Source organism: Salmo salar, chromosome 15, assembly GCF_965601325.2.
Source record: "Salmo salar chromosome 15, fSalSal1, whole genome shotgun sequence".
Taxonomy (NCBI): Eukaryota; Metazoa; Chordata; class Actinopteri; order Salmoniformes; family Salmonidae; genus Salmo; species Salmo salar.
The window spans coordinates 101,896,179-101,923,927 of record NC_138305.1 but is presented as its reverse complement, the minus strand read 5'-3'; the positions used below and the strand labels follow the sequence as shown (position 1 = coordinate 101,923,927).

Sequence of the window (27,749 nt, the reverse complement as noted above, 5' to 3'; positions counted from 1 at the left end):
TTCAAGTTTTTGTAATAACTTTGTCTGGTAAGATTCATTACAAGGTGGGTCCTTGAAAGAAAGTCAAAAGGGCTTGAGCCCTTGCTGCACCAGGTTGTGGAACCTTTGGGCCCCATGGCTGGCTACCACCTTGCTTAAATCAGACTGTGATACCAATTCTTGGTATACATGTCTGAAACAAAGCATTGCAAAAACTTGGAAAGTCCCTGAAAAGCCAAAATGTGGAATAAAATTACATTTTAACTTACTCTAACAGTTTTCTGAGCGTTTGATCCTTCAGCTAGTCGAAATTTGAGAAAAAATAGACACAGTTAAGCATTATTTACCCTACTTTTTTAGAGTACCGGGACTGCCGTTGAAATTTCTATCACCTGACATTTGGCAAAACCATGTAAACGCCTACAAGATTGGTTAGTATGCATATATTGCATGCAAATACTTCCATATTGTGCATGTGTCTTAGGTCATGAGCTAAAACAGACTCGCTTCCTCCGTCGAGACGTCCCTTTAAGGTCCTTCTGCTAGCTTGCTAGACCCGGCCTGCTAGCTGTCTGAATCACCGTGTCTCCAGCCAGCCCAACAACTCACTGGACCCCTATGATCACCCGGCTATGCATGCCTCTCCCTAATATCAATATGCCTTGTCCATTACTGTCCTGGTTAGTGATTATTGTCTTATTTCACTGTAGAGCATCTAGCCCTGCTCAATATGCCGTAACCAAATATTTAGTTCCACCTCCAACATATGCGGTGACATCACCTGGTTAAACGTCTCTAGAGACAATATCTCTCTCCTCATTACTCAATGCCTAGGTTTACCTCCAATGTACTCACATTCTACCATACCTTTGTGTGTACATTATGCCTTGAATCTATTCTATCGTGCCCAGAAACCTGCTCCTTTACTCTCTGTTCCGAACGTACTAGACGACCAGTTCTGATAGCCTTTAGCCGTACCCTTATCCTACTCCTCCACTGTTCCTCTGGTGATGTAGAGGTTAATCCAGGCCCTGCAGTGCCTAGCTCCACTCCTACTCCCCAGGTGCTCTCATTTGTTGACTTCTGTAACCGTAAAAGCCTTGGTTTCATGCATGTTAACATTAGAAGCCTCCTCCCTAAGTTTGTTTTATTCACTGCTTTAGCACACTCTGCCAACCCGGATGTCCTAGCCATGTCTGAATCCTGGTTTAGGAAGACCACCAAAAACCCTGAAATTTCCATCCATAACTATAACATTTTCGACAAGATAGAACTGCCAAAGGGGGCGGTGTTGCAATCTACTGCAGAGATTATGTTTTACTATCCAAGTCTGTACCCAAACAATTCGAGCTTCTACTTTTAAAAATCCACCTTTCTAGAAACAAGTCTCTCACCGTTGCTGCTTGCTATAGACCACCCTCTGCCCCCAGCTGTGCCTTGGACACCATATCTGAATTGATTGCCCCCCCCCCCCCCCATCTATCTTCAGAGCTCGTGCTGTTAGGTGACCTAAACTGGGACATGCTTAACACCCCGGCCATCCTACAATCTAAGCTAGATGCCCTCAATCTCACACAAATGATCAATGAACCCACCAGGTACAACCCCAAATCCGTAAACACGGGCATCCTCATAGATATCATCCTAACCAACTTGACCTCCAAATACACCTCTGCTGTTTTCAACCAAGATCTCAGCGATCACTGCCTCATTGCCTGCATCCGTAATGGGTCTGCGGTCAAACGACCACCCCTCATCACTGTCAAACGCTCCCTAAAACACTTCAGCGAGCAGGCCTTTCTAATCGACCTGGCCCGGGTATCCTGGAAGGATATTGACCTCATCCCGTCAGTAGAGGATTTCTGGTTATTCTTTAAAAGTGCCTTCCTCACTATCATGCCCCATTCAAAAAATGTAGAACCAGGAACAGATATAGCCCTTGGTTCTCTCCAGACCTGACTGCCCTTGACCAGCACAAAAACATCCTGTGCCGTTCTGCATTAGCATCGAATAGCCCCCGTGATATGCAACTTTTCATGGAAGTTAGGAACCAATATACACAGCTGCTCTGGGAGGGAGGGTACCACTGATAAATCCACTATAATTGAGAATTTCAATAAGCATTTTTCTACGGCTGGCCATGCTTTCCACCTGGCTACCCCTACCCCGATCAACAGCCCTCCACCCCCCACAGCAACTCGCCCAAGCCTCCCCCATTTCTCCTTCACCCAAATCCAGATAGCTGATGTTCTGAAAGAGCTGCAAAATCTGGACCCATACAAATCAGCCGGGCTAGACAATCTGGATCTTCTCTTTCTAAAATTATCTGCCAAAATTGTTGCAACCCCTATTGCTAGCCTGTTCAACCTCTCTTTTGTATCGTCTGAGATTCCCAAAGATTGGAAAGCTGCCATGGTCATCCCCCTCTTTAAAGGGAGAGACACTCTAGACCCAAACTGCTACAGACCTATATATATTCTACCCTGCCTTTCTAAGGACTTCGAAAGCCAAGTTAACAAACAGATTACCGACCATTTCGAATCTCACCGTACCTTCTCCGCTATGCAATCCGGTTTCAGAGCTGGTCATGGGTGCACCTCAGCCACACTCAAGGTCCTAAACGATATCATAATAACAGTGATAACAGACATTACTATACAGCCGTATTCATCGACCTGGCCAAGGTTTTCGACTCTGTCAATCACCACATTCTTATCGGCAGACTCAACAGCCTTGGTTTCTCAAATGATTGCCTCGCCTGGTTCACCAACTACTTCTCTGATAGAGTTCAATGTGTCAAATCAGAGGACCTGTTGTACCGGACCTCTGGCAGTCTCTATGGGGGTGCCACAGGGTTCAATTCTCGGGCCGACTCTCTTCTCTGTATACATCAATGATGTCGCTCTTGCTGCTGGTGATTCTCTGATCCACCTCTATGCAGACGACACCATTCTCTGGCCCTTCTTTGGACACTGTGTTAACCTGTTAGGGCTAGGGGGCAGTATTGACACGGCCGGATAAAAAACGTACCCGATTTAATCTGGTTACTACTCCTGCCCAGTAACTAGAATATGCATATAATTATTGGCTTTGGATAGAAAACACCCTAAAGTTTCTAAAACTGTTTGAATGGTGTCTGTGAGTATAACAGAACTCATATGGCAGGCAAAAACCTGAGAAGATTCCAAACAGGAAGCGCCCTCTCTGACAAGTTGTTGTTCATCTTGGCTCTTTTTATTGAAGACTGAGGATCTTTGCCGTAACGTGACACTTCCTACGGCTCCCATAGGCTCTCAGAACCCGGGAAAAAGCTGAATGATATCGAGGCAGCCTCTGGCTGAAACACATTATCGCGTTTGGATAGTGGCTGGTCAGAGTACTCTGAGACTCACGCTCGTGCACGAGTGTACGAGATGTATTTATTTTCTCTCTCTTTGTACGTATACAGGCTTTCCCGGTCGGAATATTATCGCTTTTTTACGAGAAAAATGGCGTAAAAATTGATTTTAAACAGCGGTTGACATGCTTCGAAGTAGTTTTTGATATAAATATGAACTTGATTGAACAAAACATGCATGTATTGTATAACATAATGTCCTAGGGTTGTCATCTGATGAAGATCATCAAAGGTTAGTGCTGCATTTAGCTGTGGTTTGGGTTTATGTGACATTATATGCTAGCTTGAAAAATGGGTGTCTGATTATTTCTGGCTGGGTACTCTGCTGACATAATCTAATGTTTTGCTTTCGTTGTATAGCCTTTTTGAAATCGGACAGTGTGGTTAGATTAACGAGAATCTTGTCTTTAAAATGGTGTAAAATAGTCATATATTTGAAAAATTGAATTTTTTGCATTTTTGAGGTATTTGAATATCGCGCCACGGGATTACACTGGCTGTTGAGTAGGTGGGACGCTAGCCCATAGAAGTTAACTAACCTCCCAACGAGCTTCAATGTCATACAACTCTCCTTCTGTGGCCTCCAACTGCTCTTAAATGCAAGTAAAACTAAATGCATGCTCTTCAACCGATCGCTGCCCGTACCTGCCCACCCGTCCAGCATCACTACTCTGGACGGTTCTGACTTAGAATATGTGGACAACTACAAATACCTAGGTGTCTGGTTAGACTGTAAACTCTCCTTCCAGACTCACATTAAGCATCTCCAATCCAAAATTAAATCTAGAATCGGCTTCCTATTTCGCAACAAAGCATCCTTCACTCATGCTGCCAAACATACCCTCGTAAAACTGACCATCCTACCGATCCTCGACTTCGGCGATATCATTTACAAAATAGCCTCCAACACTCTACTCAACAATGCAGTCTATCACAGTGCCATCTGTTTTGTCACCAAAGCCCCATATACTACCCACCACTGCGACCTGTACGCTCTCGTTGGCTGGCCCTCGCTTCATACTCGTCGCCAAACCCACTGGCTCCAGGTCATCTAGAAGTCTCTGCTAGGTAAAGCCCCGCTTTATCTCAGCTCACTGGTCACCATAGCAGCACCCACCCGTAGCACGCGCTCCAGCAGGTATATCTCACTGGTCACCCCCAAAGCCAATTCTTCCTTTGGTCGCCTTTCCTTCCAGTTCTCTGTTGCCAATGACTGGAACGAACTGCAAGAATTACTGAAGCTGGAGACTCATATCTCCCTCACTAGCTTTAAGCACCAGCTGTCAGAGCAGCTCACAGATCACTGCACCTGTACATAGCCCATCTGTAAATAGCCCATCCAACTTCCTCATCCCCATACTGTATTTATTTATTTATCTTGCTCCTATGCACCCCAGTATCTCTACTTGCACATTCATCTTCTGCACATCTACCATTCCAGTGTTTAATTACTATATTGTAATTACTTCGCCACCATGGCCTATTTATTGCCTTACCTCCCTTATCCTACCTCATTTGCACACACTCTATATAGACTTTTTTTCTACTGTATTATTGACTGTATGTTTGTTTATTCCATGTGAAACTCTGTGTTGTTGTATGTGTCAAACTGCTTTGCTTTATCTTGGCCAGGTCGCAGTTGCAAATGAGAACTTGTTCTCAACTTGCCTACCTGGTTAAATAAAGGTTAAAAAAAATGTGCAAACACATCTTGATTGTCACACACACAGAGACCTGCGATTTGAACAGTGGTGGAAAAAGTACCCAATTGTTATACTTGAGTAAAAGTAAAGATACCTTAATAGAATATGAAAGTCACCCAGTAAAATACTACTTGAGTCAAGTCTAAAAGTATTTGGTTTGAAATATACTTAAGTATCAAAAGTAAATGTAATTCCAAAAATATACTTAAGTATCAAAAGTAAAAGTATAAATATTTTAAAATTACTTATATTAGGTAAACCAAACGGCACAATTTTCTTGTTTTTTAAATTTATAGATAGCCAAGGGCACACTCCAACACTCAGACATAATTTACAAATTAAGTATTTGTGTTTATTGAGTCCACCAGATCAGAGGCAGTGGGGATGACCAGGGATGTTCTCTTGATAAGTGTGTGAATTGGACCGTTTTCCTGTCGTTTTAAGCATTTAAAATGTAAAGAGTACTTTTGGGTGTCAAGGAAAATGTATGGAGTAAAAAGCACATTATTTTCTCTAGGAATGTTGTGGAGTAAAAGGAAAAGTTGTTTAAAATATAAATAGTAAAATACAGAACCCCCCAAAAATGACTTAAGAAGTACTTTACACCACTGGTTTTGAAGTTGGTTTAATAATACTTTCCTGTAGATATTCTGTCTCAAATTTCGAACAGCTGTAGGACCAACCCCAGGGACAATCGGCAGAGTAAGTTCAAATATAATTTTATTCAACATTCGTGACAGACAAGAGTCATTGTGTTATTTTTTTTATGTGTATATGTGAATGGCTATGCTATACACAATGTAAAGCATCGCCACTTCGGGACTAGCTGCCCTCCTTCATATTCTACATTACTGTTAGTGGGATCAGCCTCGGCTTTCAGGCCTCGCTCACCTTGTTTCATCCCGAAGTTAAGGTGAAAGCCTGGTGGGATAGGTGCCTGTGCCCCAGAGTTGCTTGAGGGACTTACAATATTGAATTGCGAGGGAGACCTTTCTGAAGGCCTATAGATATAGTAGTTGGTTCATGCCACAACCTCTACCTTGGGGTCTGGAACTTAATGCCATGGTGTACCTGTTGTGTGTGTGAGAGAGAGAGAGAGACAGAGAGAATTCTACTCTATGGACTTGCCCAATCTTACAAGGTTAAATAGGGCGTTTCACTCAGGTAATGCATGTGCTACAGATACATTATGTGTGCTTAGAAGTGTCTGTGGAATTCACCTGAATTGCTCAAGAAGATGATTCAGTCCCATCACATCCTTGCCTAAATGTTTTTTACCAATCACAGAGGGTTCTTATGACGAACTTCCTGCTTATGTTTGTCTCGTCATTAAACTGTCAGACATTGAGCTCGATCGACATTGCAGAAGACTACCGACTGACTGGTCTACAAATCACCTTGCTTCATAAAAAAACGACTCATTATTATTTGTAGATCAGTCAATCGTTCACCATTTACCCACAATGCATCATGGACGTGATGCTCTCAAACACGGCCATGGACTTTAAAGGCTAAGACATGGTAGAAAGTGCAAACAATTTCTGTAAGTATTTGTCTTGAGTACGCAGCTGTCACAAGCCGAATGAAACAGCTAACGTGGAATCGTAGCCTAGTGTGTAAGTAGGGGTTGATGTTGTAGTAGTCTGTCTCAAGGACGTGGAAATAGGAAGACAAACTCCAGTAGCGAGCGAGAAGGGGACTCGGGTGAATTGTTAGCTAACGTTACGGGTATCTTAGAGTGGATATCAAGTATGTCTTGACTACAAAATACTTATCAACATATCCACTGCAGTACACGATTTTCAGGCCTCGGCCAATGGAAGATGGTGTAGCTAGTTCCATAATCTGTAAAACTCATCTGACAGCTACGGCAAAAGGTGAGACAATTTACCCCACGCCGCATTCTATTGAGTAAAATGATTATGGACGTGCCACTTAGGAATTTGAGCAGAATCGTTTGGTTCCTCGCTGCTGAATTCTAAAGTAAGCGAATGTAATCTGATGCGTGTCAATGTTTACTACTTCAGTTTTTCTCTGTGTTCAACAGGGGGATATTTTCTCGATTGAAGGGAATATATGGGATCGCAAGGTAACCATCTAATAAATAATATTTATTCACACTTGTTTCATACGACTGTCAGAGGTAAAACATAGCTAACAGCCAAACGTGTTGATGGACAGAGGATCGGATTGAGGTAGGCGCAGTTTCCTTTGTTTACTCAGTCTGCATTTCAGAACAGCGGATACGTTCCTTTCAGCAGTGTCGCGATAGCTACTGTCTGCCAGCCTGTTGTAGGTCTGAGGTGTGCTGCGACCACTTGATACTAAACACACGCGCTCCACATGGAAACAAACATGTTAGCTACACAGTTGTTACTTTGTAACGGTTTGCGACAAGCGATATTGCTACTTCTAACAGGTCTGTTGTCTAGCAGTGCATGAACCTTGCTTTGGCGAATCATTTGGCGCTAGCTCTCATTTTCTCATGCGAAATATAGTGTGTCTAAAGGGAAAGAAAAGTATTATCAAAGATATTTATAACTAACCCAAGATAGTTAATGTGTATCGGTTTTATAGTGGGAGCAATGAAGCATAGTGGGCAGAACAAGCAAGGAGGTGGGCAAAGCTAAGCAGGAGTTTGTGAGATCCTATTGGCGCATTGTAGTATGTATTTGCATATTTCCGTTTGGGAACGCCTCCTTTGAAGTGCATATGTTCTCAAACTCAATTTGACCTTGCACTCCTAACAACGCCATTAAAAAAAAAAAAAAAAAACACTTTGGTAAAGCAACAAGTCTATATAACTTAGTGCACTGTATTGGTACTGAGCACATTCTAAACTGTTGCTTCAGCTTTATTGGCCCGTGTGATGTGTCTGGATTTCCCCTTCTGTTTTTATAGCCCCTGTGAAGTGTCTGGATTTCCCCTTCTGTCTGTGGTATTATCTGAGTTTTTCGCTCCTGGCTGCTATGTACCGGACCTCTTACTAGCTAGCGGGAGGCAGGGGCGACACTGGTAGACAGTGACCTTCGCACCCGCCTGCCGAACACCTGCACTCACCTTCATTAACAGAACTGTGGGAAAACAGTGCCGGACAGACCCCCGCCTCCTGCTAGCTACTCCGACCAGTACACACTAGGCGAGAGGTGTGTAGCTACACAGTGAGTTAGCATGCTTGCTAGTTAGTGACCGACAGGCGGGGGGTGAAGGACACCGTCTACCGTTGTCGCCCTCGGCCCTTCTTCTGTGGGGTTTATCGGCGGTTGTGATTCAACTTTATGGTACCTACTGTATTGGAGCGCCCCACCTCCCGTCTGTCCTAGCTTAAAAATGGACCAATAGAAGTTTAAAGAGGGATTCCTACAGATGTAGGAATTCCCACATGTAGGAACTCCCCAAATTGTGTCCCGCAAGTGCACCCTTCTCCATGCAGCATAGGCCAAATAGCAGCAATGTACCAGCAGAAATAAAGTATTACATCAGTTAACAGTTCAGAGGACATCCACAATTCAATGTTTTGACCTGGCTGTATGTTTAATTTTTGCTCTAACAGTCCATATATGCACACTGATTGGAAGCTGCCTATAGGCTATGTGTGGGGTTATCATATCTCATTACTTTGTCATCATGTCACGATTGTTGTGGTAGGCGAGTAAACTCACACTGCATTGCATTGTTGCAGTGTTATGGCTCCGATTTGGGTAAAGAATAGGGGGGAGTCAATTACATGATTTCCATTTTAAAGTTTAATGAACTGAAGTTGGTGTCATTTAGAATATGAGAGTAGCCAAACTCACTGATCCCATTAAATTATGTTTCTGATGTTGGCTGTTCAGTTCAATATTTCACTTGACATGTTTTCTTTTCATGAGTGGCTTGCCTTGAACACAAGCCACTGTTGATTATGAGGGGGATGTATGAAACTGTCTCTCTGTTCTCTGCGTGTCTGCTGTGCAGTTTTTCCAACACATTAGTACAGGTCACAGATTACATTGGGATTGGATGAAATGAGAAGATGAAACGCATTAGAAACTGTTTGAAAGAGAGCAACCCGGCTCTACGTATTTTACTGGGTTGTGACTCACCGGCACCGCCCCCGCCCCCGGTTAGAGGGGAATAAAGCAGCCCAAGAGTTGACACACAGGGAATTTGTGTTCACACATAGAAGATTTACATGGGGATGGTTCTGAAAGGTGCAGAGAAAGGAATTGGGTATATTCACATACAGGCTACAATGGATAGAGTAGTGAAAGGACGTGAATGAGCTAGAACCATGTCATGGCATAGAACTCCAATAGCACAATATGAAGGACTCTATATGATAATACACTGCAGCAATAAACCGTAAGTTGTTACACAGAAATACCTCATAACAAGGACTGTATCTACTATGCATACAGTTGAAGTCGGAAGTTTACATACACCTTAGCCAAATACATTTAAACTCAGTTTTTCACAATTCCTGACATTTAATCCTAGTATAAATTACCTGTCTTAGGTCAGTTAGGATCACCACTTTATTTTAAGAGTGTGAAATGTCAGAATAATAGTAGACAAAATGATTTATTTCAGCTTGTTTACATGCACTCAAATAGTATTTGGTAGCATTGCCTTTAAATTGTTTAACTTGGGTCAAATGTTTCGGGTAGCCTTCCACAAGCTTCCCACAATAAGTTGGGTGAATTTTGGCCCATTCCTCCTGACAGAGCTGGTGTAACTGAGTCAGGTTTGTAGGTGTCCTTGCTCGCACACACTTTTTCAGTTCTGCCCACACATTTTCTATAGGATTGAGGTCAGGCCTTTGATGGCAGTGGTGGCTAATTTTTGCATTACCAAATGAGGAGAGTTACAAACTTCACACACCAGTCAGAGTTATACTTAAACTACATCTTTAATAATTAAGAGCTTTGTATTAGCAATGACTTTCAATGATGCGCTATCTCTAATGAACCATTGAAAAGTGACAACACAAAAGTACAAAGGTCTTTTATAGCCAAGATACACCCCTCTCAACGTACATGACGAACCACAGATCTTAGGAACAGTTCACAAAGAAAGACTTTTACTTGAGAAAGGAGTATCCCTTAGCCAGATAATTTATAGCAAATGTTATCGTTCAGTTTGGTCCCTAAGATGATGTTCTAATCTCGTACTCTATTCTGTCGAATAAAACAACCATTATAATGCAATACAAGCATTATAACAGTCTTGCAATTTTCCACAACATGGCCACTCCAATACCTTGACTTTGTTGTCCTTAAGCCATTTCGCCACAACTTTGGAAGTATGCTTGGGGTCATTGTCCATTTGGAAGACCCATTTGCGACCAAGCTTTAACTTCCTGACTGATGTCTTGAGATGTTGCTTCAATATATCCACATAATTTCCCTGCCTCATGATGACATCTATTTTGTGAAGTGCACCCCCACAACATGATGCTGCCACCCCTGTGCTTCACGGTTGGGATGGTGTTCTTCGGCTTGCAAGCCTCCCCCTTTTTCCTCCAAACATAATGATGGTCATTATGGCCAAGCAGTTCTATTTTTGTTTCATCAGACCAGAGGACATTTCTCCAAAAAGTACGATCTTTGTCCCCATGTACAGTTGCAAACCGTAGTCTGGCTTTTTTATGGCGGTTTTGGAGCAGTGGCTTCTTCCTTGCTGAGCGGCCTTTCAGGTTATGTTGATATAGGACTCGTTTTACTGTGAATATAGATGCTTTTGTACCTGTTTCTTCCAGCATCTTCACAAGGTCCTTTGCTGCTGTTCTGGGATTGAGTTGCACTTTTCGCACCAAAGTACGTTCATCTCTAGGAGAGAATGCATCTCCTTCCTGAGCGGTATGACGGCTGCGTAGTCCCATGGTGTTTATACTTGTGTACTATTGTTTATACAGATGAATGTGGAACCTTCGGGTATTTGGAAATTGCTCCCAAGGATGAACCAGACTTGTGGAGGTCTACAATTGCTTTTCTGAGGTCTTGGCTGATTTCTTTTGATTTTCCCATGATGTCATGCAAAGAGGCACTGAGTTTGAAGGTAGGCCTTGAAATACATCCACAGGTACACCTCCAATTGACTCAAATGATGTCAATTAGCCTATCGGAAGCTTCTAAAGCCATGACATAATTTTCTGGAATTTTCCAAGCTGTTTAAAAGCACAGTCAACTTAGTGTATGTAAACTTCTGACCCACTGGAATTGTGAAATAATCTGTCTGTAAAAATGACTTGTGTCATGTATAAAGTAGATGTCCTAACCGACTTGTCAAAATTATAGTTTGTTGACAAGATATTTGTGGACTGGTTGAAAAACGAGTTTTAATGACTCCAACCTAAGTGTATGTAAACTTCTGACTTCAACTGTATATTACATTGTAGGCTAATGACATTTTTGCTAACAAGGAATTAACAATAGTAGTGTAATAAAGTACTGTATTTATGAAGGTGAGTAACCCAAAGCAGAGGTACATTTAAAGGAGACAGCATACATAACATTGTTATATTATGACTCACACAAAGCCGAGTTAAACAGCTACTACAACTTGGTGTACATACATCCCATGCACATAACTCCACCCATGATAACACTGTCAGGCTCAGGGCCATGTATGTATACCCTTTGGGGGAGCGAGCAGCAGTCCTGTCTAAGCACTACAGGGCTAGCTATGAGCATCTGACATTAGGAACAACTTTTGCCCTCAGAACAGCCTCAATTTGCCCGGGCATGGACTCTACAAGGTGTCGAAAGCGTTCCACAGGTGCTGGACCACTTTTGATACGAACTGTTGACCTTGAAAAGCCGAGCAGCCCATTCACCCTCTGAATGGCACACATACACAATCCATGTCTCAATTGTCTAAAGGCTTAAAAATCTTTCTATAACTGGTCTCCTCCCCTTCATCTACACTGATTGAAATGGATTTAACAGGTGACATCAATCGTTTTAACCTGGTCAGTCTGTCATGGAAAGAGCAGGTGTTCCTAATGTTTTGTACACTCAGTGTAAACAACATGCTGGCAGGGTTGACAGGTCTAGCTAAAATTTCTAGCCCGATGACTTCTGAAAACCCACATTTATCCAGTAAACCTTTTTTCCATAAAGTTATCGAGTGAATTAAGAAGGAATGTCGACGTCATTTTTAATGACGTAGGCTAAGAAGTAAAATTTGGTTTTCCATCCAAATAATAATTCTTGCGAGTTTAAAAATGTCGCAAGGGTAAAGATAAATCACCCTTATTAAACTCTCCCGAGTGGTGCAGCAGTCCAAGGCACTGCATCTCAGTGCTAGAGGTGTCACTACAGACCATGGTTCGATTCCAGGCTGTATCACAACCGGCCGTGATTGGGAGTCCCATTGGCCCAGCGTTGTCCGGGTTTGGCCAGGGTATGCCGTCATTGTAAATAAGAATTTGTTCTTAACTGACATGCTTAGTTAAATAAAAAAAATGCCATCAATGGATGTCGATTTAACTTGTTTTGACTGCTATGACTAAGCAATAACGCCACAGTAGGTGTAGTATACAGTAGGACCAATATACCATGTCTAAGGGACATGGCCCTCAGCTGTGGTATATTGGCCATATAACACAAACCCTTATTGCTATTATAAACTGTTATCCAATGTAATTAGAACAGTAAAAAGTACCTTTTTGTAATTTCCGTGGTGCATGTATGATATACGATGGCTTTCAACCAATCAGCTTTCAGGCCTCAAACCACCCAGTTTATAATTGTAAATAAATCCTGTTTGCGCATGTGCATAACTATAGATAAATCCCGCAAGCGAGTTTGAGTGATGCAAGTTGGACAGAGGATCTTAATCTCTGTGCAAGAAGCACTTCAAAAAACGAATGTTAGGTTATTTTCTGGCAATTGTGCCAGATGTTGAGACTACAAACCATTATAAATGGCATGTTTGTGAGAAAGACTTATTTCAATAGACATAGGCTTCTGACTAAAATCTGGGTTTATAATTGCAATTCAACCTTGCCATGGTTTGCTGAGCTAGATGCAGGTGGCCTATAGCCCCTGATAGGCCAACAGGCCAACATCTAATTTCAGGGGAAAATCTACAATGTGGACAATGATACATTTCCTCTGACCATGACCACAATTGATAACTTCCAATTTAATTAACTAAACATGGCCTTGAATAATTGCATAATAACACAAGGCTATAACAACAAACTGAGTTACAGGCTATTTATTAAATATGTTTGTCAGCTACACAAGTGGCACAAATTGATTTGCAATGACTCCAGTGATATAGTCATTTCAACATATTTATTGTATGAAATGGTAGGCAACAGTAACCTGCAATGACATATAGAAATGAATAGCCTACTTGATAGCCTGCAGATGTAGCCCATCATTCTCCACATTTTAATGTCATTTGTCATTGTGGACTTTTACCCCCCCCATAACACAAGCACGCGAGGGAGTTCCATAACTTCCATTTCAAATTTCCACCGCACAGTGCTCCAGACCCTAAAACTGAGCATGAGTAAAACCCTTTGCTTGATGCGGTTATCCATAAGAAAAGTCGACATTAGAATGCAGTTAACTTCACTCAGAGGTGGTTTAAAGTAATCTAAAGAGCTCTAGTGTGCCTAAAGTCCTTTTCCAATGCTTTGTCACCATTTATCAGTTATATCGCGTTAATATGTTTTATGGAAAATTAGTGTCTCCATAATAACCGATCTAAATAGACTACCTACAACTGGTAAGAAGTTGTCATTATGTGCGCACATGCTGCTCTGTCTTTGACTCAGCTGCCCCTGCTGCAGCACACTCTCACCGCACACACATCCCCTTGGCTCTCCACCACTCACTCACTCAGTAACAGCCTGCTCACTGCCTTAGAGTCAGCAGCAGGTCACAGTGAAATATATAATAGTGGTTTTCCAGTGTTGGAGTTCCCACATATTGAATTACTGCAACAAAAAAACACTACAGTCCCTCCAGGATTTCGCAACATTGTTTTGTGATTTCTGCGGCTGAAAAACAGCTCTTTCTGGACAAAAAAAGGGGTGGAAGCTAGTTTAGAGTTCCAACATAATTTGAGATTTAATGTCTTATTTGCGGATTGCCCCCATAATCTGGAGGTACTAAAAAAATAATAAACTAGGACAAAAGAAACACCTAGGGTCCAATCTGAAATGAAGTCATATCTCAAGTTCATCTTCCATCAAAATAATTAGAGACAATGTGCTCTTTTGGGCTGTTTCTTTTTCTGAACATAACGAGAGGTGGGGGATGACCAAGGCCCAAGCTCATCTAGGCCTGTATCTCAATGTAATCATCCATTTCATCCTCTCTATCCTCCTCCATATCAACTGCTCCACTGCGGAGTCGTTGGTTGTGGTACATGAAGACCAAGGCTCGTAGGATGTTAGAGGTTGATCGCCTATGGCTGGACAACTCAAGCTTGTAGATACTGTTGCTTCGCTCAGCATCAGCTGAGTTTGTGACTGCATCTTTGTAGCCTTTGACCAGGGTGCTCAGCACAGGAAGTCTCTCTTGAAGACCATCCCAGAAGATATCAAAATCCACCACCCCATTCACTGTGGCTCTCAGTGCTGCTGGTCCTACATTGGTCAAGTAGGCACCCAGTTCGTCTCGTGGTACCTTACTGAAGCAGCCTTGTAGCTGGACACTGTCATCCATAAACACAATGTGACGTGGATCAAACACCCTAACTTCTTAGAGGAACTCCATGTCAGGCTGTCCATCTGACATGTACTTTGTAAGTTTTTTTTCCTCTGCATTCCTGTATGCCTCTTTAACAGTGCTCACAGACAGAAAAGGGCAAGTCATCAACTGCATCAAAGTAGTGTGAACAAGCCTCATACTGTAGTTCTTTGTTGGCCACAATGTTCATCAGCAAGTCCTCTAAATAGTGAAAGATCTTTGTTTTCACGGGGTGTCTGCTCTGGAAGATGTTGATAAGCTGCAGGATGACTTTATACTTGTCTGTCATGATGTTCAGCTGAATCTGCAGCGACTGAACCAGCTCTTTGTCTTGTAGCATCTCATGGAGTTTCTCTACAGACTGTGGTGCACTTTGGCCACACACCTGTGAATGACAAGGAACATAATAAATATTACTTATACTTACTGTGAAATTACATCGTGGCTTACAAAAAATGTAGGCCACCTTTTTCTGCATAATGACAATGATTTAAGCAAATGTAGAAGGCATGTAAATTTAAATCATACCTGTATTTCCATCTCTATGAACCCCTTGTAGAGGCCAAACTGCACTGCTGAGATCTTATTTTGCATGCCCCTTACTGGTAAAACATATGTGAAAAACTTAGCATGAATGCGTTCAGCTGATCAAAAGGTTTGCAGAAAGCACTCCCTATCAGATTAATGTTGTGAGCCAAGCATGTTATATGCAGGGAGTAGGGGAACAATGACTGAAGTGCAGCTTTGTAAGTTTTCTTCATGTACGCAGCGTTGTCTGTGTCAGACAATGACGTCATCATTGGAGATATTGTAGTCTTGTAGACATTTCCCCACCACCATGGAAACTTGAATGGTTGCACTGCTCCAGAAACACTGTCTCTGCGAGGTAGGCAATAATTATCCCGAGGTATCCTTTTCAAGTGGTGCGATGAGGATGTTTAGTACACATCTTCCTTCAACATCTGGAGTTTCATCAATGATGACTGTCACTGGCTTCCCTGCGAGATGTTGCTTGAGTTCTTCCTTCACCTTCAGGTAGACATCTCCCAAGTACTTTTCCTGTAGGTGGTGGTATCCAGGGATCCAGAAAGACTGTGTTTTCGTGATCCGTATTAAGTTTTACAGAGTTTTAAATGGCAAAGCTGACAAATTGCACTCAGTGCTTTGAGCCGTGCTCTCCATAGACAGACTGGGCAGAGCAGAGTGTCGAACACCCTACTAAAGCCAAGGTTAGCGGAGTAGAAGTTGGAGTAAAACGCCACTCGCCTTGATTCTTTCAGTGCTTGCCACAGTCTTCCCTGCTACCACGTCAGTCATGGAGATCTGCTGCTGCTGTGGGAACTGTTCTGACATTTCCATATGCTTTGCTGATTCCAAGTGACTGATTGTCGACTTTCTCTTGTGTTCCAGCACAACATTGCACGGAATGCAAAACAATTTCCCCCACTTCCATGTAAAACATTTGGAAATTGGTCTTTAACTGTTATTTTTGTTGGCAAATGAGATTGTACTGCCTGTCAGCCATCAACAATGAATTGAAATCAATCAGCTATCATCTTTGCACGCCGACAGGCCAGGGGGAAAAAACTTTGTTGACGTGTGGTTGGATCGGGCCATTTTCCACGGTAACCATGCAGTAATTGGTCAAAATTACTAACTCACTTTTGATTGGACCCTTTTATGCGCTAAAAGTGCGGGGATTGGTCAAAATTGTGAGCTCTTGTATAATATGCACTGATTGGTTGATTTTTGCATTGAATTATGCGATCGCAGAATCCTAGAGGAACTGCAATAAGAAGAGACTTGCTTGGGCCAAGAAACTTGTGCAATGAACATTAGACAGGTGGAAATCTGTCCTTTGGTCTGATAAGTCCAAATGTGAGATTTTTGGTACCAACTGTTGTCTTTGTGAGACGCAGAGTAGGTGAACAGATGATCTCTGCATGTGTGGTTCCCACCGAGAAGCATGGAGGAGGTGGTGTAATGGTGTGGGGGTGCTTTGCTGGTGACACTGTCAGTGATTTATTTAGAATTCAAGGCACAATTAACCAGCATGACTAACACAGCATTCTGCAATGATACGCCATCCCATCTGGTTTGGGCTTAGTGGGACTGTCCTTTGTTTTTCATCAGGACAATTACCCAACATACCTCCAGGAGAGTGATAGAGTGCTGCATCAGATGACCTGGCCTACACAGTCAACCGACCTCAACCCAATTGAGATGGTTTGGGATGAGTTGGACCGCAGATTGAAGGAAAAGCAGCCAAGAAGTGTTCAGCATATGTGGGAAGTCCTTCAACACTGTTGGAAAAGTATTCCAGGTGAAGCTGGTTGAGAGAATGCCAAGAGTGTGCAAAAAGCTGTCATCAAGACAAAGGATGGTTACTTTGAAGAATCTCAAATATAAAATGTATTTATTTATTTTTAAGAGAAATGCAATGGTGCCCGAGGTGCAATTTAGCCCAAAAACCCGCAACCCGTGAACAATACATTTTCACCCGCAACATCGTTTTCAAAGTAGGCCAATTTGCAGTGAACATGGCAACACTGCTTGCTGGAAGTTAGTCCCACAGCACACTCGGCAGGGGATTCTCTAATATTGTTTATCATGCAAATGTTAACAATTGCGTTCACTGCATTATTTGATATGTTAGTCTCTCTGTCTTGTGTGTTTCCTGTACATTTTCCTCCGGTGCAGTAAGTTTAGCATGACATATTTTCCTTTTATGTTAGGCTTGAATATGTGTTTAATGGTTTCTCTCGTATTTCCCTATGCAGTTTCATCGGATGAGATGAGTGTGCGCGGGGGGCAGGGTAGTGACGAGGTGCTGGTGTCCCAGGCGGTGTGGGACTACCTGGCTGCTGCCGGCCAGCCCTGGCTCATAGACTTTCAGGACAAGCAGGGCTTGAGCGCCGGCATCATCCGCCGAGGGGAGCGGGGAGGCTGCTGCGCAGTGCGGCTACGCCCCATAGAGGGATCCCATTCTGGGGTAGGACCCGGGATGATGGAGGAAGGACCCATCTCCAACGAGACCCGCAAGGCCTTCATAGACTTATGCCGCTGCGCCCGCAAAGAGATGAGCAAACAGGATGTGGGTCCTAAACGGAAGAGGTCCCTGCTGCCCTGCGTTGGGGTGGGGGTCCTGGAGGGGGATGGAGAGGGAAGTCTGCTAACACCTCAGCCTCCTCAGCCCAGACGCTCTCAGAGGCAGCAACAGAGATATAAGAAGCCAGCGGAGGAAGAGGCCTGTGTGGTCCTCTCCAACTCCACGTCCCACAACGAATCCGGACAGAGGAAGCAGGACAACATAGAGGTCAGCTGCAGTATGATGGCCTCTTCTCATAACCACTCCCACAGTGAAGCAGACGACCACACCTCATGTTCCATCTGCATGGGAGACATGGTGGAGAGGACCACGTTAGAGAGGTATAGCTACATATTTCACTTTTGTGTTCAGTAATTCTCAAGGTTTTTCCAAACGATGAAATGTGTCAGCCTTTACTGCTATTGATGCTATGTAATGTTTTCAAAATTATAAGGAAAAGTCTTCTCTCTGTCTTTCACTTTGACCCCCTCCCCCAGGTGCGGCCACGCATTCTGCCGGCTGTGTCTGGACCAGGCCTTCAAGGTGAAGAGAGCGTGTCCTGTGTGTCGTCAGGTGTACGGCCAGCTCATAGGGAACCAGCCTACTACCGGGTGTATGATGGTGGAGAGGGACCCAGATCTGGAGTTGCCAGGACACGAGGGTTATGGGTGTATCTGCATCATCTACAGCTTCCCACCTGGTTTACAGGCAGTGAGTATGTATGTAATGTAATGCAATGTAATGTATGTATGTAATGTAATTATGTATGTATGTATACTAAAGAAACATGGAAGGGTATAGAAATGGGAACTAGTAAGAAGTTTTGGCTAGCCCATTACCTTTTCAGGGTTTTTGGGCTAGACCATTACCTTTTCAGGGTTTTTGGGCTAGCCCATTACCTTTTCAGGGTTTTTGGGCTAGCCCATTACCCTTTTCAGGGTTTTCCTATATCTGACACATTTACATGGCTAACCATCTCTCTTTTAATATTTTTATTTGTGGCGAATACAGCAATGTTTGCAAATCCCAGCTTGGATCTTTTAATGGTTCGTATCCAGGCTGCATCACATTCGGCTGTGATTGGGAGTCCCATAGGGCGGCGCACAATTGGCCCAGCGTTGTCCGGGTTTGGCCGGTGTAGGCCGTCATTTTAAATAAGGATTTGTTCTTAACTGACTTGCCTAGTTAAATAAAATACAGTCCATGCTTGAAGTAATGTTGTTGAAGGTCTATACCACTTTACTTAATTTCTGTGGATATAATTGTTCATGTTCTTTTCTAACATTCCTCTGAATTATGCCTGGGTCCTGCAGCCGGAGCACCCTAACCCGGGGGTGAGGTACCCTGGGACGGACCGCGTGGCTTACCTCCCAGACAGCCCAGAGGGGAACCGGGTCCTGGGCCTGCTCCGCCGGGCCTTCGAACAGCGCCTCATCTTCACCATAGGGACCTCCATGACCACAGGAATGCATAACGTCATTACCTGGAACGACATCCACCACAAGACTTCCTTATGGGGCGGACCACACTGGTATGGAAACGGATGTCTTTACTGAAGGCTATTGAAGATTTAAGTGTTTGTGAGATGTGACAAGTCATGTTTACATTTTTGTGAAAAAAGCTATTGATGACTGCTTGAATGGAAGTCAAATAGAATCATATGGCTTTAGTTTGTTCTTATGAGATGTAACAGATATTATTTTCACTTTATATCAATAGAAACCTATCCATGTTTTGAGCATGTGGTGGGGGGTTCAATTGTGATTACTGTGGTGCATTTGCTCCTAGAAGAAAGTCTAGCCGTTCCTGTGACTACAACAACTCTCTGACCTGCTGAGCGTTTTCTGTTCATTTCTCCTGACAGCTTTGGATACCCAGACCCCACTTACCTGGTGAGAGTGACCGAGGAACTCAGAGAGAAAGGCATCACTGCAGACTGACCGTACAGATTCTAGAATGATTATTCTAGGAACACTTTAGGAATTTTAGGAACCTCTGGCTATCCTGCCCTGCTGCTGCTGGTGGTTGCTAGGCTGCAGGCTCCTGGACCTAGATCCTGCAGAGCAGCGGATGAATACGAGATGTGACTGGGCCCCACAGCAGCCACAGGAGTACGGCCCAGTAGAGGCCCACTTATCCCTACAAGACCACTTGATGGGGTGACTCCTACCTTCCACTTCAGTCGAATTTTCACTAATCATGCATTGATGTCAATTGGAGACCATTCGACTTAAGTGGAAGTGAACATTTGTCTAAAGTGGAATTTAGGATTCACCCTTATGTTCCTATCCTCGTTATCTATCTTCCGAGTTCGGCTCAACCCAGCAGCACTTTGTGTGGAAAAAAATATACAAATGAGTGCAGTGCAATCTCTGTGTGAGCTGTTTTTGGCTGCACTCATCCAAGTATTTATCATATAGGGATTCATAATGTGGAGGTACATACTACTTAAATATTATTTTGAAACCTAAGTTCAAAGAATAGTCCTATTTTGTCTGTTTATATTAATGTTTATTTCCACGCTGAGGGACACATTCTTTAATTACCTGTTAAAAACACATGATTTGTGCTCTGTCCAGTACGCTCGTAGAATAATTATATTTTTATTTATGTAATTATGTTAATAATAACCTGTTATTTACACTGAATTAAGACAGTACTTGAGATAGTTGGTGGCAGGCAGAATAGTACTGTCTGTTTCAATAGAAAGCTCCTAAAGAAATAATACAATTTCTCTGAAAGGAGTTGCACTCGAAGGCACTTTGTCAAAGAGGGAGGGAGTCCATCAGTAGTTCAGTCACTGTTAGAGGGGGAGTTGTTCTCTGCATAGAATAAGAATTATCCTTTTGAATTAGAATGATCATTCTAATTCTGTGGTTCTCTGCTTCCACTTCAGGGAACTGGTAGATGGAAGAATGCTCTGAGCAAAGCCAGGCAGGCGTTAGTCGTTAGCAGCCGTGAAGCTAATAGCCTGGTAGCTATAAGTTGATGTCAATTTGCTTAGAGCCCTTCATTTCCCTTTTGATCTTCCTCTCCTTTGATTTCTTCTCCTTTTTACTTAAATAGGAAGAATGTTTTCTATTTGATGTCTCTCTCTGCTGCACCGTTCGGTTGTAGCTGATGAACCAGGAATGTCCAGATAGACTGACTACTAAGTATGAGATTCATTGTCATTCCTCACCGTCCCTTGCTCTCTCTCTCCTCTCGGTTATTTCTCTACTCTAAGATGTTATCCCTCCCAGGACCAGGCCCTGTATTCACAAAGTGTCTCAGAGTAGTAGGGCTGATGTAGGATCAGTGTGGCCTTTTCAATCATAATGAATGAGTAGGGACCCTGATCCTAGATCAACACTCATACTCTGACAAGCTTAATGAATAGGAGACCAGGTTTTGAACGGAGTTCAGTTTGATTTCCAGTCAGCCAGCCAGTCAGTCAGCACTCCTCATGTTCTAATAACCAGATTTACTTGATGATGTCAAATGAGAAGGGCGTGATGTCGAACCACTTAAACCAAATCAAATGCACAATAGGGCTGTATATTTATTACCTCTGACCCTGGCTGAAATGGCACCCTATTCCCTATATAGAGTAAAAGTGCCCATAGGCTTCTGGTCAAATGTAGGGAACTACATAGGACTCTGGTCCAAAGTAGTGTAAGGAATAGTGTGCCATTTTGGATGCAAGCCCTATCTGACCAGGAGATGTTTGTTTGATGATTGTCTCATAAATAATGAGGTATCTATCTGCTGTAATTCACATTTGTCTTCTACAGGAATAATCTAGGATTAACAAAATAGGTACCTGTAATATGAACATGTTGAGGAAAATCCTGCAGTCCCTTACAGCGGTATTGTCAGTGATGTATTTAGTTCCCTTGTTTTGATACATTTATCAAACTGTTAGCGTGCCTATATTCTAGTCAAGTTTGAAGACAGTGGATCATGTTGATATTAATTCATGACAAGCATGTATTTTTAGTAGACTGTCTTAATTGTTATTTGGAGGGTGAGACTCAGCAGCGTTGTGTTATCTGGCTTTCTACCGTTTTTGAGAATATATATACTGATGTGTATCTGCATGAGTTTTTCTGTGATATGTCAGATGAAAGCAGTCCAACGACGTAGCCTCACTCACAAATTATCAAGCTCTGTGTGAAAGTCATTTTGCATGAGAAAATTATGCATATAGATAATGCAGTGCTCTCCAACCCTGTTCCCCGGAGAGCTACCCTCCTGTAGGTTTTCACTCCAACCATGTTCCTGAGAGCTACCCTCCTGTAGGTTTTCACTCCAACCATGTTCCTGAGAGCTACCCTCCTGTAGGTTTTCACTCCAACCATGTTCCTGAGAGCTACCCTCCTGTAGGTTTTCACTCCAACCATGTTCCTGAGAGCTACCCTCCTGTAGGTTTTCACTCCAACCATGTTCCTGAGAGCTACCCTCCTGTAGGTTTTCACTCCAACCATGTTCCTGAGAGCTACCCTCCTGTAGGTTTTCACTCCAACCCTGTTCCTGGAGAGCTACCCTCCTGTAGGTTTTCACTCCAACCATGTTCCTGAGAGCTACCCTCCTGTAGGTTTTCACTCCAACCATGTTCCTGAGAGCTACCCTCCTGTAGGTTTTCACTCCAACCATGTTCCTGAGAGCTACCCTCCTGTAGGTTTTCACTCAACCATGTTCCTGAGAGCTACCCTCCTGTAGGTTTTCACTCCAACCATGTTCCTGAGAGCTACCCTCTGTAGGTTTTCACTCCAACCCCAGTTGTAACTAAACTGATTCAGCTCATCAACTAGCAATCTTTTTTGAATCCGGTGTGCTAGATTGGGGTTGGAGTGAACATACAGAACGGTAGCTAGATTAGGGTTGGAGTGAACGTACAGAACGGTAGCTAGATTAGGGTTGGAGTGAACCTAAAGAACGCTAGCTAGATTAGGGTTGGAGTGAATGTACAGAACGGTAGCTAGATTAGGGTTGGAGTGAACCTAAAGAACGATAGCTCTCCAGAAACAGGGTTTGAGAGCCCTGGTCTAGTGACTCTAGTCTGTTACCTTCTCCTATTCATTTGTCTACAGTCAGATGATGTAAAAGAATATAAACTCAGCAAAAAAAGAAACGTCCTCTCACTGTCAACTGCGTTTATTTTCAGCAAACTTAACATTTGTAAATATTTGTTTGAACATAAGATTCAACCACTGAGACATAAACTGAACAAGTTCCACAGACATGTGACGAACATAAATTGAATAATGTGTCCCTGAACAAAGGAGGGGAGGGGGGAGGGGTCAACATCAACAGTCACTATCTGGTGTGACCACCAGCTGCATTAAGTACTGCAGTACATCTCCTCCTCATGACCTGCACCAAATTTGCCAGTTCTTGCTGTGAGATGTTACCCCATTTTTCCACCAAGGCACCTGCAAGTTCCTGGACATTTCTTGGGGGAATGGCCCTAGCCCTCACCCTCCAATCCAACAGGTCCCAGACGTGCTCAATGGGATTGAGATCCGGGCTCTTCGCTGGCCATGGCAGATCAATGACATTCCTGTCTTGCAGGAAATCACGCACAAAATGAGCACTATGGCTGGTGGCATTGTCATGCTGGAGGGTCATGTCAGGATGAGCCTGCAGGAAGGGTACCACATGAGGGAGGAGGATGTCTTCCCTGTAACATACAGCGTTGAGATTTCCTGCAATGACAACAAGCTCAGTCTGATGATGCTGTGACACACCGCCACAGACCATGATTGACCCTCCACCTCCAAATCGATCCCACTCCAGAGTACAGGCCTCGGTGCAACGCTCATTCCTTCGACGATAAACGCGAATCCGACCATCACCCCTGGTGAGACAAAACCGCGACTCGTCAGTGAAGAGCACTTTTTGCCGGTTCTGTCTGGTCCAGCGACGGTGGGTTTGTGCCCATAGGCGATGTTGTTCACCAGGCCTACAAGCCCTCAGTCCAGCCTCTCTCAGCCTGTTGCGGACAGTCTGAGCACTGATGGAGGGATTGTGCGTTCCTGGTGTAACTCGGGCAGTTGTTGCTGCCATCCTGTACCTGTCCCGCAGGTGTGATGTTCGGATCTACCGATCCTGTACAGGTGTTGTTACACGTGCTCTGCCACTGTGAGGATGATCAGCTCTCCGTCCTGTCTCCCTGTAGCAATTTCTTAGGCATCTCACAGTGCGGACATTGCAGTTTATTTCCCTGGCCACATCTGCAGTCTTCATGCCTCCTTGCAGCATGCCTAAGGCACGTTCACGCAGATGAGCAGGGACCCTGGGCATCTTTCTTTTGGTGTTTTTCAGAGTCAGTAGAAAGATCTTTTTAGTGTCCTAAGTTTTCATAACTGTGACCTTAATTGCCTACCGTCTGTAAGCTGTTAGTGTCTTAACTACCGTTCCACAGGTGCATGTTCATTAATTGTTTATGGTTCATTGAACAAGCATGGAAAACAGTGTTTAAACCCTTTACAATTAAGATCTGTGACATTATTTGGATTTTTACAAATTATCGTTGAAAGAAGGGGTCCTGAAAAGGGGACATTTCTTTTTTGCTGAGTTTACCTGGCCCATACGTTCATTAAATATCCCTTTCCTTTGCTATATACAGTTGAAGTCGGAAGTTTACATACACTTAGGTTGGAGTCATTAAAACTTGTTTTTCAACCACTCCACAAATTTGTTGTTAACAAACTATATAGTTTTGGCAAGTCAGTTAGGACATCTACTTTGTGCATGACACAAGTCATTTTTCAAAACATTTTTACAGACAGATTATTTCACAATTCCAGTGGGTCAGAAGTTAACATACACTTAGTTAACTGTGCCTTTAATCAGCTTGTAAAATTCTATAAAATTATGTCATGGCTTTAGAAGCTTCTGATAAGCTAATTGACATAATTTGAGTCAATTGGCGGTGTACCTGTGGATGTATTTCAAGGCCTACCTTCGAACTCAGTGCCTCTTTGCTTGACATCAATCAAAAGAAATCAGCCAAGACCTCAAATTTTTTTGTTGACCTCCACAAGTCTGGTTCATCCTTGGGAGCAATTTACAAACGCCTGAAGGTACCACGTTCATATGTACAAACAATAGTACACAAGTATAAACACCATGGGACCACGCAGCCGTCATACCGCTCAGGAAGTAGACGCGTTCTGTCTCCTAGAGATGAACGTACTTTGGTACGAAAAGTGCAAATCAATCCCAGAACAACAGCAAAAGGACCTTGTAAAGATGCTGGAGGAAACGGGTACAAAAATATCTATATCCACAGTAAAACGAGTCCTATAACGATACAACCTGAAAGGCCGCTCAGCAAGAAAGAAACCACTGCTCCAAAACCGCCATTAAAAAGCTAGACTACGGTTTGCAACTACACATAGGGACAATGATCCTACTTTTTGGATAAATGTCTTCTGGTCTGATGAAACAGAAATAGAACTGTTTGGCCATAATGACCATCATTATGTTTGGAGGAAAAGGGGGAGGCTTGCAAGGCAAAGAACACAATCCCAACCGTGAAGCACAGGGGTGGCAGCATCATGTTGTGGGGGTGCTTTGCTGCAGGAGGGACTGGTGCACTTCACACAATAGATGGCATCATGAGGGAGGGAAATTATGTGGATATATTGAAGCAACATCTCAAGACATCAGTCAGGAAGTTAAAGCTTGGTCGCAAATGGGCTTCCAAATGCACAGTGACCCCAAGCATACTTCCAAAGTTGTGGAAAAATGGCTTAAGGACAACAAAGTCAAGGTATTGGAGTGGCCATCACAAAGCCCTGACCTCAATCCTACAGAAAATTTGTGGGTAGAACTGAAAAAGCGGGTGCGAGCATGGAGGCCTACAATCCTGACTCGGTTACACCAGCTCTGTCAGGAGGAATGGGCCAAAATTCACCCAACTTATTGTGGGAAGCTTGTGGAAGGCTACCCAAAATGTTTGACCCTAGTTAAACAATTTAAAGGCAATGCTACCAATTACTAGTTGTGTGTGTAAACTTCTTACCCACTGGGAATGTGATGAAAGAAATAAAAGCTGAAATAAATCATTCTCTCTATTATTCTGACATTTAACATTCTTATAATAAAGTAGTGATCCTAACTGACCTAAGACAGGGAATTTTTACTTGGATTAAATGTCAGGAATTGTGAAAAACTGAGTTAATGTATTTGGCTAAGGTGTATGTAAACTTCTGACTTCAACTGTATCAAATGGCACCCTATTTCTTATAGATTGCACTACAGGGCTCTGGTCAACTAGATGGGGTGGTCAAATATAGTGGACTATATAGAGAATAGGGTGCTCAAAAGTGCACTACGTAGGAAATGGTGTTCAATTTGGGACGTATACCGTTTTTTGTTTAGGGACCAACTGAAATATCTTTGGGAGACATGAATAGTAGTTTAAATCAAGCTACCGTGCAAATATTTCTATGCAGTGAACTGGGGGGGTGGGGTAAAGGGGAATTAATAAATACTGAAAAGAGTTGCACATTGCAAATTGATTGTTAAAACGAAAGTTCAAGTTTTGCTTTTCTAATTGTGTTGATTTGTTTTTTATGAGTCTGTTGATATTCAAAAATAATGTGGTTTACATTTTAATACTTGAATAAAAAAAGGTTTTGTTCTGTTTGGTGGTATTCATTGTGCATTATTTATTACTATGTAAATAGTAAATATACTACATTTCTGAACATGTTTTTCACCCTGTTATACAGCTAAAGTTATAGCAAGACTATTATGTTTCATTGTAGCATGCTTCTACAGTAGGCCTAGGCGCAACTGGTGACGTACAGTGCATTCGGAAAGTATTCAGACCCCTTCACTTTTTCTACATTTTGTTACGTTACAGCCTTATTCTAAAGTTGATGAAATAGTTTTTTCCCCTCATTAATCTACACCCAATACCCCATAATGACAAAGCAAAAACAGGTTTTTTGAAATTTTTGCAAGACCCTTTGCTCAGTACTTTGTTGAGGCACCTTTGGCAGCGATTACAGCCTTGAGTCTTGGATATGATGTTACAAGCTTGGCGCACCTGTATTTGGGGAGTTTCTCCTATTCTTTTCTGCAGGTTCTCTCAAGCTCTGTCAGGTTGGCTGGGGAGCGTCGCTGCACATCTATTTTCAGGTCTTTCCAGAGATGTTCCATTGGATTAAAGTCCGGGCTTTGGCTGGGACACTCAATGACATTCAGAGACATCCACTCCTGCATTGTCTTGGCTATGTGCTTAGGGTCGTTGTCCTGTTGGAAGGTGAACCTTCACCCCAGTTTGAGGTCCGACGCGCTCTAGAGCAGGTTTTCATCAAGGATCTCTCTGTACTTTTCTCTGTTCATCTTTCCCCTGATCCTGAGTAGTCTCCCAGTCCCTGCCGCTGAAAAACATCCCGACAGCATGATGCTGCTAGCACCATGCTTCACCATAGCTATGGAGCCAGGTTTCCTCCAGACGTGACACTAGGCATTCAGTCCAAAGAGTTCAATCTTGGTTTCATCAGACCAGAGAATCTTGTTTCTCATCGTCTGAAAGTCTTTAGGTGCCTTTTGGCAAACTCCAAGCGGGCTGTTGTGTGCCTTTTACTGAGGAGTGGCTTCCATCTGGCCACTCTACCGTAAAGGCCTGATTTGTGGAGTGCTGCAGAGATGGTTGTCTTTCTGGAAGGTTCTCCCTTCTCCACAGAGGAAGTCTGGAGCTCTTTCAGAATGACCATCGGGTTCTTGTTCACCTCCCTGACCAAGGCCCTTCTCCCCCATTTGCTCAGTTTGAACGGGCGGCCAGCTCTAGGAAGAGTCTTGGTTGTTCCAAACTTCTTCCATTTAGGAATGATGGAGGCCACTGTATTCTTGGGGACCTTTTAATTCTGTAGACATTTTTAGGTACCCTT

General features: G+C 43.1%; 1 protein-coding gene across 3 annotated transcripts; it reads left to right on the top strand.

Annotated features, from left to right (window-relative positions):
- The first annotated feature begins 6,398 nt into the window (after positions 1-6,398).
- On the top strand, positions 6,399-26,496 carry LOC106572698 (E3 ubiquitin-protein ligase DTX3). Of its 3 annotated transcripts, none has more exons than XM_014147090.3 (6): positions 6,408-6,622; positions 7,127-7,168; positions 17,552-18,200; positions 18,357-18,570; positions 19,173-19,390; positions 19,724-26,496. In XM_014147090.3, the coding sequence occupies exons 2-6, from the start codon at positions 7,156-7,158 to the stop codon at positions 19,797-19,799; spliced, it is 1,170 nt and encodes a 389-aa protein (XP_014002565.2). In that variant the 5' UTR covers positions 6,408-6,622; positions 7,127-7,155; the 3' UTR covers positions 19,800-26,496. The 3 variants fall into 3 exon arrangements, with proteins under 3 accessions (XP_014002563.2, XP_014002565.2, XP_014002564.2); XM_014147089.3 differs by having other exon boundaries at positions 6,409-6,956; XM_014147088.3 differs by lacking the exon at positions 7,127-7,168 and having other exon boundaries at positions 6,399-6,622.
- The last annotated feature ends 1,253 nt before the right edge of the window (positions 26,497-27,749 follow it).

Excerpts from the sequence above, each read along its gene's own strand:
- LOC106572698 (XM_014147088.3), top strand. The coding sequence starts at position 6,598 with ATGGTAGAAAGTGCAAACAATTTCT. Across the intron at positions 18,201-18,356 it reads GAGAGGACCACGTTAGAGAG|GTGCGGCCACGCATTCTGCC; the intron begins GTATAGCTACAT and ends CCCCTCCCCCAG. Across the intron at positions 19,391-19,723 it reads TTATGGGGCGGACCACACTG|CTTTGGATACCCAGACCCCA; the intron begins GTATGGAAACGG and ends TTCTCCTGACAG.